At 41.5% G+C, this 22,177-nt stretch overlaps 1 protein-coding gene across 4 annotated transcripts in view; it reads right to left on the bottom strand.

Moving 5' to 3' along the window:
* The window catches only part of DGKH (diacylglycerol kinase eta), a 203,928-nt gene that overhangs the window by 181,276 nt on the left and 475 nt on the right, over positions 1 to 22,177 (bottom strand). For 3 of the 4 annotated variants that reach the window (XR_010109670.1, XM_034936637.3, XM_063595929.1), the window contains exon 2: positions 14,480 to 14,683. Coding sequence is in view for 3 of the 4 variants with exons in the window: in XM_034936637.3 (XP_034792528.1) it covers positions 14,480 to 14,683 (204 nt within the window). In the remaining variant the exon portion in view is untranslated. Of the gene's footprint in view, positions 1 to 14,479; positions 14,684 to 15,345; positions 15,485 to 22,177 lie in introns of those variants that run through there. The other variant, XM_063595928.1, reaches the window with a different exon arrangement.

Genomic DNA, 22,177 nt, shown 5'->3' with positions numbered 1-22,177 from the left:
ATGCTGATTTTAAAGATCAAACTTGCTAATGGATCGGCAATAGTATTCTTTTAATATTAATATGGTAACTAGCATGTATTAAGTGCTAATTATGTGCTAACCACTGTGCTAAACTGTCAAGGAAATTGTCACAGCAACCTCTCTACTGCTCCCCTGATGTCTGACTTTTTTTCCTGCTACTCACTTTCCCCTCACTCCCTTCCCACCAGCTGGAATGTGTCAGCTGTTCGGGAATGCTCATCCCTGGAATGTGTCAGGTGTGTCTCTTCCTCAAAACCTTTGCATTTGCTGTTCTTTCAGCTTGCTCTGCTCTTCCTCCAGATATCCTCATGGCACTCTCTTCAAAAAAAAAATAGGTCCAGATACATTGCCCTAGCAGGATTTTCAAGTGTTCCCAAGACCTTTTTCAAAGGTCCATGAAGTCAACACTATTTTCACAATAATCCTAAAATACACACAGCTTTTAATATTCTGCAATGCACTCATAAAGCTCCAAAGAACATTTTTAAAACCTGAATGTAGAATCATTTTACCAGTTTTTATGAGAGCCACCAAGAAATATCAGATTTTTCTTCCCATAATAGCTAAGAACATATCACTCCATCCCCTTGTATCAACTACACGTGAACAGATAAATAAAAACGCAGATAACGTTAAGATTCTACACTTTGAAAGTATTTCAGCAGATACCTGGTTTAACCCGAGAACTGTTTAAAGTACATGCCGTTTATTCAATCTTCAAAAATAATTTGGATTTTATGCCTGAAGTTGGCCGTAACTAAAACTGCCTTAATTACATCTCCTACAGAACTACTGTCACACAAAGTTGAAGTCTGGATTATGTCCGGACCTCACAAGGGAGGACATCATAAGGACACCTCCCAAGTGGATGTAGGTGAGGGGAACATATTGCAGACCTCACTCCCACCCACATCAAAGACTGATAGAACATATTTCTTTGGTTCCCCCAAGGAAAGCTAGAAAAGCTTTTCCCCCTTACAATCTAGAGGGCTTTTTTCCCGCTGGTAATATGACTGTATAACTGGTCTTGCTGCTCTGGCTACCCGGGATCAAATTTACAACTCATCTCTAGCTGTGCAAGACACCTCACTCTATATATTAGCCTTCTAACCTTCCTCCTAATCTCATAGTCCTCTAGCCCTATTTTACCTAAGCTTAATACACAGTGTGGAATATAAACCATTTTGAATATTTTGAAAAATGTGTGGAAATAATGGTATATAAATAAAAAGTCAAACAGAGAAATAGGAAAAGGGAGATACCTGTAACACTTGGATGGATGAAAATGCCTGCCTTACTTTGGAAATGGAAGAGTTTGCATGACTGTACAGAGGATGACAGTGACAGAAAACACAACTGGAATACCATGGCATTGACTGGCTCTGCCTAGGGTGCTTGGAGCCCAGCTATCTGCATACATAGCTTCTGTCACTTCACTAAGATCTCTGTTCAAATATTACCTTATCAAAGAGAGTCTATCCTGGTCAATTGAACCCAAATATTTTACACACACACACACACACACACACACACCCTCTCCATCTTTCTCCCTTTACCCTGCTTTATCTTCCTTCATTATGCTTATGAACACCAGCTGTATGATAGAACTGTGTCTGTGTATACGTTAATTAACTTCTCCCTTGATAGACTATAAGCTCTATAACAGCAGGGCTTTTATGTTCTTTTACCATCTCAGCACCTAGAATAGAACTCAATAAAAATTGGTTGAATGAATAGAAAGGTCATTTAGTATCAAATTAGAAAAGACTAATTTAGACTTTATCCCACCAGTAATGGGCAAAGTCTAAGAGCTTATGCAAAATGTATTATGTATCATATTTCTCTTTTACAAAGATAACTCTGGCACTGGAGTAGAGAATGGAGAAGAGAGGAAATACATGGCAAAAATCCATGTATGGATTTTGACAGATAATAAAGGTTAAATGAAGTTAGGGTAAGCAGCAAATGGAAAGGGAGAAATGAATTCATGAGAGATTCATGCAGCAAAGGGACAGTATATCATAATGATATAGGAGTTAAGAAGAAATTACTTAGACAGATAGCAAGAGTATGAGACTCCTCAGTAAGGCTTTTCTTTTTAATAAAAAGCAGCCCCAAATCATTTTCTAACAAAGAGCAGCCTACAAGCTGGGAGCTTGCATAGGTGAATGCCTGCAGGAACTAAGGACTACACATTTTCAAGATGGCAGTTCCATCTTCCCTTCTCTGCCAGCTACGTGTATTGTAAGGAGCAGACAAGATGGCGCAGATCAACGGGAAAGCCCAGTTGCATAAGAAGATTAGGGTAGGGCAACCAGCCTTCCACACATGCTATGTAAACATCATACCTGATTGAACCAATCTGTGAGCCCTATGTAAATCAGACACCGCCTCCTCAAACTGGACTATAAAACTCGGTGCATTTGCCATCAGCCAGTCCTTTCTGCTCGGAGACCCCTTCCTCTATGGAGGAAGTTGTTTCCCTTTCTCTTCTATTCTACCTATTAAACCGCTGCTCCTAAACTCCTCCTGTGTGTCCATGTCCTAAGTTTTCCTGGAGTGTGACAATGAACCCCAGGGTATATACCCCAGACAACATAGCCACTTCAAAAACAGTTAAATCAGGCATCAAACAAGTCACTTGACATGTGTGACCTGGGGCATGTTACTTATCTAATCTTTGGTTTTCTTATTTCTAAAAAGGAGAGAATAATTGTACTTACCTACCTCATAGTTTTACTATGAGGATTAAATAAGATCTAAGATATACAGAAATGAACAAATTTGGTGACCACTGACTATGAGTGAGGTCCTTGTGGGTGGGGATGTGTCTCTTTCATACACTTCTAAATCACCAGCACCTAACACTAGGCCTGGCCATAGCAGGCACTAAATGGGTATTTGATGAAAGCAAATGAATTAATGATAGTGATTAGCAAGACAAAAAGTCAATCCCTTCTATATGAGGCAATTTATTCTACAGGACATAAAAGCTGTGGAGCAAAATTTGGCCGGGAGTGAGTAGACTGCACAAATATGTTCAGTTTGAGAATATGGAGACTGAGATGGCTAGGGGACCCCCTACAGGAAATGTCTGGTAGGCAAAGGAACTAGAGGCCCAGATCTCAGAAGTACAGGCTAGAAAAAGACCGATAGAGGTGGTGGTCAAAGCCTAATCTAATTAATCACATTAACTTAGGAAGGGGCAAACAGAATTAAGACTTCTAGGAAACAAAAACATTTGACAATAGATAAAGGAATCAGGGATAGAGGCTAAGAGGCAGTGAAAAGACAGTAAGAAAGATAAGAGAACTTGGCTGTGCCCAGTGGCTCATGCCTGTAATCCCAACACTTTGGGAGGCCGAGGCCGGTGGATCACCTGAGGTCAGGAGTTCGAGACCAGCCTGGCCAACACGGTGAAACCCCATCTCTACTAAAAATACAAAAATTAGCCAGGCGTGGTGGCATGCACCTGTAATCCCGCTGCTCAAAATGCTGAAGCAGGAGAATCACTTAAACCTGGTAGGCGGAGTTTGCAGTGAGCCAAGGTTGTGCCACTGTACTCCAGCCTGAATGACAGAGTGAGACTCTATATATATAAAAAAAAGAAAAGAAGAAAAAAGAGAGAGAACTTAAACTTTGAAAGCAAAAGAAGAGAAGATGTGAGAAGATGTGGTCAATAGCATCCAAATTGGCAAGAAGCAGTTGACTGAAAACTAGAGACCACTCGATTTTAGCAATTAAAATTACTAAGGGCCTTTGCAAAAGAAGCTTCATGAAATAGCTGCAGTAGAATGAAGAGTAAATAGAAGCTGAAGAAGGGCAGATAAGAAGGCTCTTAGAAAGATATTTCAAGATTAAATAGAACAGGCCATAGAAGCACCTAAAAGCCAACCTGGCCAATTATTTCCACTACCACCTCCAAGTGGTCATTCATTCTTATTAAAATATTTTTTCATAAGACACTTGAAGGCCAGGCGCGGTGGATCACGCCTGTAATCCTAGCACTTTGGGAGGCCAACGTGGGCAGATCACTTGAAGTTAGGAGTTCAAGAACAGCCTGGTCAACATAGAGAAACCCCGTCTCTACTAAAAATACAATAATTAGCAGGACACAGTGGCACGCACCTGTAATCCCAGCTACTTGGGAGGCTGAGGCAGGAGAATCGCTTAAACCCCAGAGGCAGAGGCTGCAGTGAGCTGAGATCATGCCACTGCACTCCAGCCTGGGCAACAGAGCGAGACTCCATCTTGAAAAAAAAAAGAAAAAAGACACTTGAAAAATCATTAACAAAAGACAGTGGCCTATACACACCACAGATTAAATTATGTAAAAGACACACATAGGAGTAATTATCAGAATTTTAATACCAATTTTTAAAAATAATTATAATAATTACAGATACAAAAACATATTTTATATTTATTGAATCACCATTACTACCTTACAAGGTAGGAATACTACGTCCAATTTGGAAATGGAGAAATCCTCAATTCAGAGTGATGATGTGTATTGCTCAGGGTATGCTAACTGCTATAGCAAACAATGCCCAAATCTCAGGGACTTAACACAATAAAGCTCTATTTCCCCCTCATGTCACAATCCAATGTGGCTAATGGGATTCAGGGAGGAGCACAAAGGGCTCTGCTCCATGAAGTCATTCAGGGATCCAGGCTGCTTCCACTGGATAATCTGTATCTACCTGGCAGGTGAGGGAAAACATAAGGCATGGAGAGTCCCACAGCTTGAGAGGCCAAGTGACAGACATCACTCTCACCTGTATTTCACTGGCCAGAAGTCAGTTACATAGCTCCATCTATCTGCAAGGGGAAAAGGAAGTCTAATGGTGGGCCAAGAAGAATAGAAAAACACAGTTATCAGTGGGCACAGCATTCTCTGCCCCCTTAAGTAACATGTCTGAGGTCATCTAATATAGTACATGACAAGCTGAGAATCAAACCCAACACTATCTAACTTCTCCAGGAACCTTGCTATTCTATGCCGCTGGCTCACTCCATTTCATTGAACCCACCAGCAAATTTAACAATTCTCCAAATGAAAATGACAACAGCTGGTTTATATTCAAGAGTTCAATATTACTGTGGAATTATATTGTGTATTCAGTAAGTCCTCACTTAACAACATCAATAGGTTCTCAGAAACTGTGATGTTAAGTGAAATGATGTACAGTAGGTCCTAGAATAACACTTTTTCATGCATCATTTCATTATAACATCAATGAGAAAGAAAACTGGTTTTGTTATATGTCATTTCACTTAAAAGTCAGTTTCCATGAATCTATCAACGATGTTAAGTGAGGACTTACTACATATATATGTATTTTTTTCACCTATCTCTATTTTCTGACCTGCAGTTCCCTTTCACAAATCAGTGGTTTTAACCTTCTGAGGGGCATACACATAGACATAAACTTTGGTGGAGAGCCCTCTAAAACCCAACAAAACCAGGGATGCATGAACCCAGGCTAAGAACTTTTCTCTATAGTACCTTACTTTGGACACTGTTAACTCACTTTCAACTTTCTACTTGGTTCCCCCCAACCCCCTTCAGCCCCACTGACCTCCCTCTTTGCAGCTGCTGTTCCTTCTACTTAGCCTGCTCTTCACCCAGAGGTCCACATGGCTCATTGCCTAAAAATCCCTTCCCACTCCACCTCCACTCACAGCCATGCTCTATTTCTCTCTATAGCACTTATCACCTTCTCATATACTATGCGTTTCAAGTATTTACAAGTTCATAAATTCTCCTTGCATTAAAATGTGAGTTCCATGAGGGCAGAGGTTTTTGTATATTTTTGCTTACTGCTCTATCCCTGGTACCTACAACAGTACTTGGAACACCATAGATATTTCTTTGAATGCATGAATTGAGGAGCAACAAAGGAGTAAACTGAGAAGGAGCACACAGGAAGATGCATGATATTGAAAATGTTCCCATTCTGAAGCTGGATTCACGGGTGTTCATTTTACCACTGTGCTTCACAAACTACAGAGATATTATATATTCTTATAAATATCAAATACTATAATATCACATAATTTTAAAGTACTACAAGAGTGTAGAGGAACACTACAACTCAAATCACCATGCTTGCTCAGATAAAACTCTTGCACTTTTTCTTACCTACATAAAATAGTGAGATGGAGAAAAGTAGGCCAAAAAATTCCTGTCGTTTTCATTCTCTAGCTAGGTAAAAATAAATTTTACTCATATTTTTTCCTCAAATATGTTTTAATAGGCCATGTGGAAAATTACTTCACATGATTCTTTTTAACACTATACCATGACCTTTCAAAAATGGCATCTTACCTTATAGAAGTGAAACTAACGGTTTTCTTTGAAAACCTATTTGAAGAGTTAGGTACCCAGAAGCATTTTTTTCTAAAATAATCCTTTTAAAAGTACGTTAAAAAGTCTCAATAATTTTTGTTAAGTTTAATTCAAATGAATATAAATTTCAGCTGGAATTTTTTATTTCAAAATTTACTTTTCAAATGTGCAGTCATATATCTGTCCCTAAAAACATAGGATCCAAATGCAAAACGGCATGATGAAACCTAAAACATTGATGAGAGATATGCTCATGGATTAAACAAATGAATAAAGGCAGGAGCAGGAAGAAGGGGGAAATAAGGGAGAGGAAAAGAGGAATTTAAGGGAGAGAGAAAAGAGAGAAGGGAAGGAGAAGGAGAGAGAGGCCAAGAGAAGTAAGGAGCCTGCCTGCCTGCACACACACATGCTTGCATGCTGTAGATTAAAGTTTCACTGCCCAAGAAGCTACAGGGCTACCGAAAGCAAGGCATCTGGAACCCCCCCATTTTAATCCACTGTGAAAGGGATATGGGTACAATCATCAGAAGGAACTGCTTTTGAGTTCCAGCTTTGTCCGTTACTCAGCAGATATTCAAACTTTTGTATAATCATTTATAAAATTTAGGTAACTGTACACAACTGTTCCATAAGATCATGTATAGAAAACTGCTCTGTAACCAATAAAATGCTAAATAGAAAAGTATTTCTAAATTTCTGAATTAAATGCACCAAGCTTGTATTTAAAAAGATCTATTATGCTAAATTACATTCTGGTGGTCTGAAAAAGTGCTGATACTCAAATGACACAGTGAGAAGGTCAGAGATTCCAGCCCTACACATGACAAAGTTAACCGTACTTCCTCATATAAAACAGAAGCCTAACAGTCTCCCAAATAGCCTCATAACAAAAAGCAGGAGGGAGAGAATTATTACCATATATGATCATTTGAAAAAAAAATAAGGAACTATATAAAATAGGAATGATGCACATTAACTCCTAATTTCATACTATCACCAATAGCTGTTGACCACTTTAAAATCATTTAACCAACTCAAAAATACAAATGTTTCTTTATTTCTTTTGTTTTAGAGGCAAGGTCTTGCTCTGTCACCCAGGCTGGAGAGCAGTGGTTCCAAGTAGCTGGGACCACAGGTGCCACCACGCCCAGCTAACTTTCTTATTTTTTAATGTTTTATAGAGATGGGGTCTCCTTGTTTTGCTAAAGTTTGTCTCAGACTCTTGGCATTAAGCAACCTTACCAGCTCAGCCTCCCAAATTGCTGGGATTACAGGCATGAGCCACGGTGCCCAGCTACAAATGTGTTTCCAGTGACTAAATAGTCATAGAGTAAAATACTCAATATCCAACAAAACCAAACAAATTTGCCAAGGGAAACTGTAATGTACTAACATGTTATGGCCTTTTTCAAAGGTCTATTCTTAGATGTAAAACAAACTCTCTTTAATTAAAACCTTTGCTTATAAACACATTTCCTGAGTAAGTAAAGCCTAACAAATCCAATATGAGTGAAAAACACTGTACCCTGGAAACAGAACGGGGCCCCACGTCCTTTATAATGGTAGTTTCATATAACCTTTTGCCTCTTTACCACAACAGCAAACAAGCAAACTTAAACTAAGTGAAAGAGTTCTAAATTTAGATACTTTAAAATAAGGCATCTTTAAGTTATATGTAAAGGTTTAGTAAATTATTTATTATGTCTCTTATCTTTAATAATGGGATATCATGTTTAACTTGTAATCAAAATGGAAAGAAAGCTGTTATACCATATATTACTGTACTGAGAGTCAGAATTTCCAGTCTATATTTAGTTCACATTAAAATGGAAGCAAAGACGCAAACCAAGCTAAAAATAAAATGTTCTACAAAGATGAGATTTTTTAAATGGACTGAAATCTAGCTTTATTTGGTCCCCTAAATGTGGATCATATTTAACAGCACCTTAACTTTGCAATGCTTGGCAAACCTAACTATACTACCTTCCATTTTCTAACATAGGTGCCAGCAAACTGCAGCCCACAGATTATATCCATGGGCCATATCCTGCCGGCCGCCTGATTTTATATAGTCGACGAGCTAAGAAGGTTCTCACATGTTCAAATTGATTTCTTAAAAAGAGGAATAATAATATTTCTTAGCACATGAAAATTACATGAAATTCAAATTTCAGTGTCCTTAAATAAAGTTTTGTTGGAACACAGCAACACTTAAAGTATTGTCTATGGCTGTTTTATGCTACAATGACAAAGTAGAGTAATTTTTTTTCTTTTTCTTTACTAAGGTATAATTGACAAATAAAAATTGTACATATTTCTGGTACATGGAGTGATTTTTCATGTATGTATTCATTGTGAAATGATTAAATCAAGCGAATTAATATATCCATCACCTCACATACTTAATTTTTTGTGGGTGAGAACATTTAAGATCTACTCTTAGCAATTTTCAAGTATACAATGCCTTATTATTACTACAGTCACCTTGCTGTACAAAAGAATTTATTCTATTCTCCAGAATAAGAACTTATTCTCCAGAATTATTCTGGAGTTATCCAGTTCTCCCCAGCACCCTCCCCTTCTTAGTAACCTCCATTCTCTGAGTTAAATAATTTCAGCAGACACCTTATGGCCCACAGAATTTAAACTATTTACTATCTGGCCTTTTATGGGAAAAGTTAGCCAACTTCTGACCTGGATGTGTGTTAATTGCTTGAAATATCTTTCTGCTCATCACCTATCAAAATGTAAAAGTTCCTACTTGCTTCTCATTTCATATTGAGTTTCAGAGCAATAAGGCTGTCAGTATCACTTTACTCTCATTTCCTAATATTCTTCTGGCCATGTTTCTGTTTCCCATCTATTTGGATCATTATGATTCCCATGTTTCCACACAGAACTCTAGCTAAAAGTTTTAAATAATATTTCCTAATTTATTCTGCTTCTCTTTTAAATGCTGGCCATGAACCATATGACCCAGTAATGGGCTGCCACCTACAATTTCAAAAACACAGAGCAAGTCTTCCCCAGCATACTTCACCTAGGGTTTGTGATGAAAGATAATGTTTTAATGGCACAAACTGTATTTTGTAAGGCAGTGAAAAATGCAAATCAATATTTTCATATACTGCCTTACCATAAAGGAACAAGAGTTTACTTATACATCCTTCATATTAAATTAAAACCAAGATATCAATTGAAGAATGTGATCATTATCCTTACTGGGCTTAAAAATACATGTTTTTGGCCAGGCGTGGTGGCTCACGCCTGTAATCCCAGCACTTTGGGAGGCCAAGGCAGGTGGATCACAAGGTCAAGAGATCAAGACCACCCTGGCCAACATGGTGAAACCCCTGTCTCTACTAAAAATACAAAAAAATTAGCTGGGCGTGGTGGCATGCGCCTGTAGTCCCAGCAACTCAGGAGGCTGAGACAGGAGAATTGCTTGAACCCAGGAGGCGGAGGATGCAGTGAGCTGAGATCATGCCACTGCACTCCAGCCTGGCAACAGAGTAAGACTCCGTCTCAAAAATATATATATATATATATACATATATAGTTATATATATACATATATATAGTTATATATATACATATATAGTTATATATACATATATAGTTATATATAGTTATGTATAGTTACAGTTCTATACATATAGTTATATAGTTATACATATAGTTATATATAGTTATATATAGTTATATATAGCTACATATAGAGTTACATATATAGTTATATATATACAGTTACATATATAGTTATATATATAATTAGTAGTAGTAGTAAATTTTTTTTTTATTTTACTTTAAATTCTGGGTTACATGTGCAGAACCTGCAGGTTTGTTACATAGGTATACATGTGCCATGGTGGTTTGCTGCACCAAAAATATATCTTAATCCAGATAGAATACTGGTGTGTTTTTTGGTCTTCTTTTGGGTTTGTTTTTTTCTTTGAGATGGAGTCTCACTGTTGCCCAAGCTAGTCTTGAATTCTTGGGTTCAACTGATTGTCCTACCTTGGCCTCTCAAAGTGGTAGGATTATAGGCATGAGCCACCGCCCTCAGCCTAGATAAAATGTTGATGCAAAATTCTGAATATCTTTTTAGTGTTTAGGTATGTTTTGCCTAAATTTAGAGACTCATTTGTGGCCATTAGCTGTAAGAAGACATATAAATGTCAAAAAAAAAAATAATAAATGAGAACACAATAAACCTCATCAGGAGTATTTTTGACACATGCAGCTTCACAACCTTAGCCGAGATGACCCAAAGGCAGAAAAAGTCATTGAGATGGTTCCCATTTGTTTATACTGTTTGGTTTATGATTGTTGAACAATCCTAGGCTGTAAGCCTGACCAAGTTTCTTCCAGCCATTCCCATAAAATGAAAGGTTGCAGTATTCATGGGCCAACAAAAAACACACAAAGCTTCTTTCACATTCATCCTCAAAACCCAATTTGTCTGAATCTGTATTAGCGTTGTTTCAAAAATATCTTATTCTCAGTAAATACCTGTGAAATTCTCTACAACAGTATGTCTGAATGCAAATCCAAAAACTCAAGAAGGTAAAGAGGAGGAAGAGATATGACAAGTGTTAGGACTCCATTTTGGCTTTCCTACATCAGCACCACTTTCACTTTTGTACATAAGTGACTTTTTGTCTTTGGGAAATAAAGGCAGGCATAAAATCATTTAGTGTTTAGCACCTGAGTGGCTAGATGAGACCACCTGAAATTCCACTTAGGTTATTCAGAGAAAGGAAAAAGTTCAAAACAGAGGAAGAGGAAAATAGTAGAGAGGACAGCATAGACATACAAAGAAACCAGGAATAAATGGAAAATGAAAAGGGGAACAAAAAGTATACTGTATGGAGTTATGATGAGGGTGCTAAAATACACATGAGGATTTTATTAAGCCACACTGATTTCAAAAGCATACCAGTTCCATTCTTTACTTAAAAATCATCAAATCCACTATGAAAAAGCTGAGATTAGTGCATTGTCCTAAAACAACCCATATTTACTTCTGCAAAAAACTGGTTAAATGATGACATATTAGGTTGAACCATATGAAGCATTCCATATTTGACCAGTTTTGACCTACTGACAAAGCAGGATAGATGAGCAAGAACTGCTTGTGCTGTCTTAAAAATGACTGGGGCTGAGGCCGTGGCTCACCCCTGTAATCCTAGCACTTTGGGAGGCCAAGGTGGGCAGATCACCTGAGGTCGGGAGTTCGAGACCAGCCTGACCAACATGGAGAAACCCCATCTTTACTAAAAATAAAAAATTAGCTGGGTGTGGTGGCGCATGCCTGTAATCCCAGCTACTCGGGAGGCTGAGGCAGGGGCAGGAGAATCGCTTGAACCTGGGAGGTGGAGGCTGCCGTGAGCCGAGATCACACCATTGCACTCCAGCCTGGGCAACAAGAGTGAAACTCCATCTCAAAAAAAAAAAAAAAAAAAAAAGATGGCTTTGAGCTAATCTTAGGGCCTACCTCTCCTCCAGGTGCTCCCATCTTACACACCTGTGCGGAGACACAGAAAGTATTTGTCTTTTTCTAAAGATCCTTCCCTTAATTCTCATCTGAATCATAATTGAAGACTGGGAACCAACGTTAAATTTAGTAGTTCTCATTCTATAAATTCCCCCTATTGCTCTCACTTTCTTCCCTAAGAATCAGTATATGTGATAAAAGACGTAAATAATGAAGTCTGTGACATACATGAACAGTCCAGTTGCAGGAGGCGGGGTATGAGGTTGAAGCTCACTGGTCTCAGAAATCTTATACCCTGATCTCAAGTGTTCATATATGAAAATGTTGATGAACTTACATGCACTCTAACATAGGAGAAAGTGTAAAATGCTGAATTTCTGACATTCAATACACTTTTGAAATTCAAGCAATATTTGATTTCATAGTCAAAAATGATCTCTCATGGCAAAATGTATGTGCTAAATGTTTTCATTAGAAAGTCAGATAGAAAATCACAAATAATGTGCTTTTTAAATTTACTTGTAGTCTCCATAAGCATATAATCTTAGCTATTACAACGAGCGCATGAAACCTATAAAATACAGTGGTACTCCCAACAAATTTGTTGTTTGACATGATTCAATTCAATTTAGAGCCATCTCTCAGTTTTCTTTCGAACAGTATAAATCTACTGGTTAATCCTGATATAAGTATGCATGGAATTTTGACCATTTCATATAAATATGTAACATACACGTTTGTTTGTTTGCTTGTGTGTTTAAGAGACAAGAGTCTCGCTTCATTGCCCAGGCTGGAGTGCAATGGCAAGATCTCAGTTCACTGCAGCCTTGAACTCCTGGGCTCAAGTGATCCTCAGGTACCTTGTTCTCCCAAAGTGCAGGGATTACAGGCGTGAGCCACCATGCCCGGCCTCTATACAATTTTTTTTTTTACCTGCCATTTTGCCCATCATTAACACAGTTTATGAACTTTTTTCAGAATTAAGATTTGAAATATTAAAAACACTTTTAGGAAAGTCCCTAACTTTTTAAAAGCCTTAATCTTAAAAAACACATTAAATGCCATATTCTTCATTTACTACAAACTCAAAAACGTCACTATTAAAAGGAGTTACAAGATGTACTCTTAACTAAAGTGACTGAATCCCTAACTCTTTAGTAAGTGCATCTTGTCAACAGTTGTTCTTGTGTGTTGTTCTTACACATATGTATTTCAGAAAATAAGGAGGCAGGCTACTACAAACATTAATCCACTAGCTTTTTTTTTTGTCGCTCAGGCTGGAGTGCAGTGGCACAATCTCTGCTCGCCACAACCTCCGCCTCCCGGGTTCAAACGATTCTCCTGCCTCAGCCTCCCGAGGAGCTGGGATCTCAGGTGCACGCCTCAAAGCCCAGCTAATTTTTTTATTTTTAATAGACATGGGGTTTCACCATGTTGGCCAGGCTGGTCTGGAACTCCTGGCCTCAAGTGATCTGCCTGCCTTGGCCTCCCAAAGTGCTGGGATTACAGGCATGAGCCACCGTTACCGGCCTCCACAGGCACTGAATAAAAATTATGTTTCCAAATAGGAGTTCATTGACCTTAGGGAAAATTTTTCATAAAAATAACTGTAGAATGAATTTTTTGCAAATTTATTTTTAAAAACGGAACCCCAAGCCAATGATTTTGTGGTTCCGTTTTCAAATTCCTCGTTAAATTTCCCTACTGATAACAGACTCTCTCTGTGAAGATTTTTAAACTACGATGAAAATTAGAATACATAAAAATCCTTTAATATCCATAAGCATTTGCTTTGGTATGTTCATGATCAAATTAAAAATTAACTTTGAGACCTCACAGGTCGACAGCACAAGCTTCATTAACAAGAGTAACACACCATCCTAATGTCCACACAGCACAGAGGTAACTTCTCATTATTAAAAAGAACCATGGACGCATGGTTCTGAACCCTGCCTGCACTTGGCGGGAACCTGCGACACGAAAGCCTGGCCAGCCCTTGGAGCCATGCAGGGTGCGGTTAAGCCGCGAACACCATGTCCCACATGCCTGCCTCGGGGCTTCTGCATTCCAGACCGCAGCAGGAGGCAGAGGGGCAGGAAAGGCTGACCGGTGTCACCTTCCACCCACCCTCTGAGTGGGCCTAAGTGGGAAAGCAGCAGGGCTCACTGCAGCGCAGGCTGGTTGGCCAGCACATGCGCACGCTCCCCCGAACGGCAGGGAAGAAAAATTGAAACTCTCCTTTTAAGTTCCCTAAGTAGGAACTCGCGACTGCGCGTCAGCTTTTTCCCACGCTCCCGCCGAGCCGCGGGTTCCCTGCACCCGCCTCTGCCAGTCGAACTCCCTGGGAGCCCAGGCTCGCAGCCTCCCGCGCGGCCGCCGGGAATCCTTCCCGCAGCACCGCGGTCCAGCGCCCCCGGGCCCCGCCCCACCCCTCACCGCCCCGCCCGCGCCCCAGGCCCCGCCCCGCCTCACCGTCTCACCATCCCCGCCTTCCCCGCCTTCCCCGCCTTCCCCGCCTTCCCGGGATCGCCCGGCGCGTTCCAGCGCCCCCGCGCCCTCTCCACCTCCCGCTTTCCACGCGGCCCTCAGGCCCGCCTCCTCCGCCCTACCTTGGTCCGGATCTGCCCCGAGGTGGACACTTTGCGGATCAGTTTCTGGGGTCCCTCTTGCTCCGCTTCGCTGTCAGACGAATCCTCTCCCGGCCCCGCCGAGGCAGCGGCGGAGGTGACCGCGGCGCCGGCTCCGGCGGCCGCTCCTCCAGCGGCGCCCGGAGGGTGGTGCTGGCCTCCGGCCCCTGCCATCCTCTCCGACTCCTGCGGGGACACAGCACCGCCCGGCGGGGGCGGCGGCGTTGGTCAGCGGGTGGGCTCTGCCCGAGCGGAGCCCGGAACCCCGTGCCCGGCCGCCGCCGCCATCTTCCGTTTCCCTAGCTACCCCCGCGGGGTAAGGGTCGCCCGGGGCAGGCGCCCTCCAGGCAGGGGTCCACCCGGCTCCTCCGCTCGGTTCCCGCCGGAGCGGCGGCCACGGTGGGACGCAGAGGTAACGGACCCCCGCCCGCCTGGGACCCCTGCGCACCCAGCCTCGGATAGGACCAGCGCGGGTAGAGAGGATGGGGTGACAGGGTTTGGAGCAACATCTCTTCCACTCCCTCTACGGTCTGGGGTCCCTAGGATGGACAGGAGGGTGGGGGAGGCAGGAAACCTCTGCAGCCCACCCCGTAGTGGCGATGCCCGCACACCCCCTCTCACTTCTGGACAGCAGGGGCAACGCCGATCCCTGGGGAAGAATGGGAACCTGGAGCTTCCTCCCAGCACCCGTGGGTGCACCCGCCACCTCCTGAACCCCGAATCTCCCCAGAGACACTTGGGCCTCGCCACGCGGTTCCAGCTGAATAAAAGTCCCCCCTGCCACCAAGACAGTCGGGGGCTGCCCCTCGTCGGTTACCCGACCCCCAGCCCCACTCCGAGGACCGTACCTCTCCCGCCGCCGCCAGGGCCGTCGGGTCCTCTCAGCTCTCCTGACTGCGGCGTTCAGTTTCTGGCCCACCCCCACCCCCATCCGGCGCACACGGAAGAGAAGAGCATTTTCCGGGAGGTTCAGCTCCGCTCTGAGAACTTTTCGTTCAGAAAGAGCGATCCCCTTCGGCTAACAGGAAACTGGGAAGGGCGTGGAGAAAGCGCAGAAACAAGAGACTACACGCAGCCCAAGACGACAGAACGCATAAGAAGTGTCTAAGCTGAAGCGCTAACCGAGATTGCCTGGAAGAAAACAATACACTCGAGCCATGCGAACACCAGTACCCGAGACAAAAAGCCTTGGAAGTCCTGGCAGAGCCACTCCCTAGCCCGGACTAGAGCAGGAGGAAATGGGTTCAACAGGCTGTAGCCACCGCGCACAACTCCCCTGCAAGCTGGCTGCGCGGGCACTTGGGAACCGCGGACTGGCAGCGGGTTGTGCACGCTCAACGTCAAAGAAGCCTCACAGGTGTGAGGGGGCTGCGAGAGAAGACATTAAAACGACAGATCCCTCTTGTCATCCAAAGAGAACACCAAACTGGTGTTAGCTATATTTTTAAATAGGACAAAAAGTCCCTGCCAGACTGTGGAGTCTCTCCACCTGGAGAAAGCATTCAATCTCTGTTATGTTCATGCCTTTCAGTACCATTCCTTTCGTATTTTTTCAGTTGACATGACCTTTAAGGTTCCTCCAAACTAAGGTTCTAATTTTTTTTTTAACTTGCAGTCTTACTGCCAACAAGAAATTTGATTTATTAGAGCTAACAGTTCTAAGAAGTTTTAAGAAATAGTATGCACTCCCAATACTGGACATCACACTGTAAATTAAATTCATTAAAATGTAAAATGTGTTTAGTTCAAATATTTAAAGACAGGAGACTGCTGCTATGTAATAATAACAGAGAGGCTATTTCTGCAGCTTCTGTTGTCTCCTTTAGGAAAGGAAGGAGTTGGGCAAAATGAATTTTAAGAACGCTTAGAACTCTACAAATATGTAATTCTTTATCTACAAAGAACATATTTCTGGAAATTCTTAAAAGAGAAAAATAATCAAAATAATGGCCTTCATTCCCACCTGTTTGGTCATGGACAAGTCCAATATTTTGGAAATGTAGACAAGGACACCAGTAAAGGGTCTTTTGAAAGAATAAACTTAGTTTAGTCCTCTCCTTTAATGTAAAGAAACTAAGGCCCCAATTGACAAACTGGGACCAAAGTCAAAATCATGCAGTTAGTATTCTAATGTTCTATTCACTTTATCACACTGTATAACAAAAGTCTGTCAGTTACCATATACTTCTATTCATACATTATGTGTTTTATATAGCAACATTTTCCAGAATCCAGGCAGCGAGTGATTAAACTGAAAGGCATTATCTAATGCCCAGCCTGATTTTGTGATTTTAACAGGTCAGATTACGCATCTCACTCTTTGATTTGAACACTGATTGCTTAAAGATACTTAAAAAGTTTCATATCCCAGAGCTGAGCCATTAATACCTCAAAGTAAAGGTATTCCTTTCTCATAAAGATTTAACCTCAGAGCCAGCTTTGCACTTCTGCAATCACCTCTTCTGAAGAGCCGGTTTCAACGAATCCATTATTTAAGATACCTGACTTACTAGCCTCTTCTCAGTCTTATCTGTAAATTAGAAGTTTTTAGAATGAATATCTAATTTGTGCACTGTGTACCTGCAATGTACTTCACCTTCCTCAAAAGTATTACAAGGTCAAGGTCTCAATCTTTCCAACCATTTCAACCATGTAGCTCAAAATAGCAACTGAAACAATTTCAAATATGTGGTATCTTACATTATTTATTTGATTTATAAGAATTCCTTGATCTTTTCCTTACTTAGTGATTTCAGATTTTTCAATAATTGCTTAGATGCATCTTACATTTTTATTGTTACTTTGAAATCTCTGTTCAGAACATGTGACAAACACACTATTAAAGACTTCAACATAAGCTGTGTAGACACTGCATTTAGGGTGAAATGGAAATAGGTGGTAGCTACCCCTAAATTAGGTTTTTACTTAATAGAGATCCTGGCCCATTAAAACAAAGAACACCTATTAGACTGAAGATGTGTAAGTCACAGCCAAATTTCATGTCAACTTTATGAATATTCCTGTATTATTTTCTACAGAGGTATTTTGAATTATATTTTTACTGATCACTACTCATAACAAAAGGGGTTTTATACCCATTGGCAACTTTCAAATCTCACATATTCTATGGCTTTATCTTAAATATTACACCATAAATATGCAGAATGTTACATTTTATATCCTGAAGAGTTCAAAGTGTTCTAGGACTTGTGTTCCTAATCAATAAGGAACCATGCAATCAAAGAATACTGCAGGTTGACCAAGTACAGGCATTGAGAAACTGCCTTAATTAAAACTTAAGAACACGCTATTTGCTACATTTTAAGAATTTAACATTCAAAACTTTTAACCTATTACCATTTCCTTAGTTGTTACCTGAATGAAAAAGATTTGGGGATTAACTGTGATATTAACTGCATATACATATGGTCATCCTTGTATCTGAGGCAAAAACCTTTCATCATCTAGACCTAATGCAAAGATGTTTATAACCTCTCATTTACATTTTGGCCCTATCCTTTGAAACTCTTTCCTTCCTAATTTTCCTTTCGACCTGGATAGTTTTATCAGCGCTAACTAGTATAAAACCATTTCAAAATAAAGCAAATTTTTTTTCTTTTTTTAGAGACAAAGTCTTGCTCTTTTGCCCAGGCTGGAGTGCAATGGCCAACCACAGCTCACTGCGTCCTTAAACTCTGGGCTCAAAGCCTCCTCTGGCATCAGCCTCCCAGGGTAATCACAGGATACCTGGGACTACAGACATGCATCACCAGTCCTGGCTAGTTTTGTTGTTGTTGTTGTTATTTAGACATCATCTTCCCCTGGTCATCTTCCCCAGGATGGTCTCAAACTCCTGGCCTCAAGAGATCCTCCCACTTCGGCCTCCCAAAGTGTTGGGATTACAGGCATGAGCCACAGCACCAAAAGCAAATTTTAATAAGTGTACTCTAGCATCCCCCAACTAAGGACTACTTTGTAAATACTTCCACATTTTTGAAGTGTTTGCTAGAATTCTAACTACCTATTTTCCCCCCAATAAGGCTTGTTTGGCTAAATACCTTTCTACCCATCCAAGGCCACCAGTAAAGTATTTTTTAATTGATTAGAAATTTAGGTTATGCCTCTATTTCCACTGAAATTTGATTGCATTTCAAAGCTAGCATTAAAGAAAATACACAGAAACTTAGAATGCTAAAATTTATCTTCTTTAGGCCCAATGACTTAGCCAGAATGCTAAGGCTGATCGTTTATTTAAATGGTTCGCTTAACTAACTAACTTCAGTTCATCTCCCAATCGTGTCGTAAAGTTCAGCAACAGCTCAACATGGCTGCGTTTTAAGAAAGAAGTGCTGGGCTGGGCGCAGTGGCTCACTCCTGTAATCCCAAAACTTTAGGAGGCCAAGGCGAGCGGATCACGAGGTCAGGAGATCGAGACCATCCTGGCTAACAAGGTGAAACCCCGTGTCTACTAAAAATACAAAAAATTAGCCAGGCATGATGGCACGCGCCTGTAATCCCAGCTACTTGGGAGGCTGAGGCAGGAGAATCCAGGAGGCAGAGGTTGCAGTGAGCCAAGATGGCGCCACTGCACTCCAGCCTGGGCAACAGAGTGAGTCTGTCTCAAAAAAAAAAAAAGAAGAAAAAGAAAAAAAAGAAAGAAGTGCTGTTCTCTTCACTGTTTGTCAGCATCAATTCCTGATACTGTGTTTACTCTTCTGCCTGAATAGTTCCACGCAGAATCACACCATCATGTTTTAGTTTCCATCAAAAATGAATGAGGAGAGGCCAGGTGCAGTGGCTCATGCCAGTAATCCCAGCACGTTAGGAGGCTGAGGTGGGCAGATCGCTTGAGCCCAGGAGTTCAAGGCCAGTCTGGGCAACATATCTAGAACTATAGGTGCGCACCACCACACCCATCTATACAAGAAAATGCCAAAATTAGCCCGGCATGGTGGCAAGCACCTATAGTCCCAGCTACTCGGAAGGCTGAGGTCGGAGAATTGCTTGAGCCCAGGAGGCAAAGGTTGCAGTGAGCTGAGAATCAGGCCCCTGCACTCCAGCCTGGGTAACACAGTGAGACACTGCCTCAAACAATGAGGAGAGTAAATGGTTACATGCATGCTATTGTTATATGTACACGCCCTTATGTTATCCCGTAAGGGATAATGCAACAGGATCTGTTCATTATTGAACAGAATGAATATTAAGCGTATTCAATATTGTTCAGTATTGGACATTCCTTTTCATAAATGTAAATGAGCATACTTTTATGGTAAAGCATTAAGTTGCCTATATTTGAATTTAAAAAGCAAATTTTACATAACTCTGACCTGTAATCCTAGCTCTTTGGGATGCCATGTCAGGAGGATCTCTTAAGGCCACAAGTTTGAGACCAGCCTGGGCAGATCCCACCTCTACAAAAAAAATCCAAAATGAGCCCAGCATGGTGGCATGTGCCTGTAGTCCTAGCTACTCAGGAGGCTGAGACGGGAGGATCCCTCCTGGCTGCAGTGAGCTACGATCACACCACTGCACTCCAGCCTGGGCAACACAGCAAGCCCCTGTCTCAAAAAAAACAAAACAAAAAAGTTTTTAAATTAAAAAAAAACTTTGAAATGGAGTCCAAGTCAAAGCAGGTATTCCTAACCTGAGGTCTTTGAGGATCCACAGATTGGTCTTAAAGAAATCTGTGGCACTCCTGAAATTGTATTAAAATGTTTTACATATATATATACACACACATCAATACATATATAAAACATATGTATGTAACATATATGTCACATAAGTGCATGTTTGAGGGAAAAAGGGTCCATAGCTTTGATCAGATTCTTAAAGGGATTGCTGACCCCAAAAAAGGTCACAAATCCCCAATTTTGATGGATTTTGTGTCCCTTCAAAACATATTTAATCTCTCTCCACCCCCTTTTCCCCTTGCTCCAAATGCCTGAAAGGTTTAACATTTAAACACTACTTTTTTCCCTAATGTATCCCACATTTATCTTTATATGCCACTTTTTAGTAATTTGGATAAATTGTCTTTTTTAAGAAGTTAAATGAAAATTCCCTTCATTAGTTCTTCGATGGACTTGGTCATATCTGTATGACCACAGGGTTTAGAATAAAGTCGCTTGTAAAAAGTATTATTTTATGCCACATACCCATGATCTCTGAATGTATTTTTTGTGACTTTCTGATTGTAAACCATTAACATATATGAAACAAGACATTCTGTTTAGTTAAGAACGTTAGCTTTCTGAGGTCAAGGATCTGTTTCTCTGTTGTTGGTAACTGCTATCCAACAGTCCCGGAACATAATAGGTGCGGAATGAAAATAGGTGCAGAGCAAATGAAAAGGCCTTCAGTGTTTAAAGAAAATAAACCTAATTTTTAAAAGATGGCTCTGCAGTCTGAATAAAGTATTGTAGTCCATTCACACATTTATGTTAGGGCTCTAGTTTTAAAAGCTCCAGTGCTAAGACTGGAAACTGAATATTTTCTGTGGAAAATAAATGAGCAGTTTACTTGTCACTTTTGAGAAGAAAAAAAAAATTCTCTAATTTTCTAAATGTTAAGTAGTTCTGACATCAGCAGCCTAAAGCAAAACACATACACCCGGATATTTCCATTGTGATTGGTGTTGGCTTAAAGTATCCAGGTTCCTACAGGAAAGTTTAAAAGTAAAGTCACTGAATTTAGTTCTCAATGATCTTTGATTTAAACTTCAAAACTGGATTGTATTTTTAATTTGGAGACTAGCTTAAGCCCCCGTGATAACCACAATGGAAGAAACAAGAGCAGATGGGCAACCTGACGACATGTTCAAATTCACGAAAGCAAAGACAGCTGCAGATGCAGAGGGATCAGAGTCGAAGCACGCTTCTGAAAGGTCAGGAATCAGGCCGAGAAACGTACTCTGGGCAAAGGAGGTACTCTGGGCAAAGGAGGTACTCTCGGCAAAGGAGCTGAGAGCGTATATACTAGAAAAGAAAAAGGACAGCCAACCCTGGCACCTGACCTAGCGGCTCTCAACAGGCAGAGGGCCGGCCTGAGCAGACTCGGAGAGTCCCTGGGAAAACAGCATCCGAACACGTTGACCGGAACATGGGTGAGGCCAGAAATTTCGGACGGGGCTTTTCAGACTGGCTCACAATGTCAACCAAGAAGGAGTAGCAAATATTGAGGCAGGGCGTGGAGAGCCAAAATTCGACGCCAGGGAAAAGGCAGCCCACACAGGCTTCCAGAGCTCTGAGTGAGAGGGGGATTCCGGGGTGGAATCCCTGGAGGGATGTGAGACGGTTCTGTTTGAATCGGAAGAGAGAAGGAAGTTGAGGGAGTTTGAGGGAACAAATCCAAAGCCCCCGGTCTCTTCCTCCTTATCCTCGCACACTTAAGACACGCACACACACTACTCTTGGTTCCTAAAATTACTCAACCTCCGCGTTGCGTGTGCAGCGAAATCCCAGGCGAAAACGAAGTCAGCTTTCTGCTTCGTCCCCGGCAAAACCCGTTGCACCCTCCAGACGCCCAAGCTTTAGCGGCTGGCAGGAGTCGGAGGCGTGGTTCTGGGCTCCGCGCCGCGCTCAGCCTCTCCAGGCGCGTGTCCCCGGGAACCTGCGCGCCCAGGTGACGACCAGGGCGCGGTCTCCACAGGGAAAACCGGGCTCCTCCGACTCCCCA

Source organism: Pan paniscus, chromosome 14, assembly GCF_029289425.2.
Source record: "Pan paniscus chromosome 14, NHGRI_mPanPan1-v2.0_pri, whole genome shotgun sequence".
NCBI lineage: Eukaryota > Metazoa > Chordata > Mammalia > Primates > Hominidae > Pan > Pan paniscus.
This window is presented reverse-complemented; position numbering and strand designations above follow the sequence as displayed.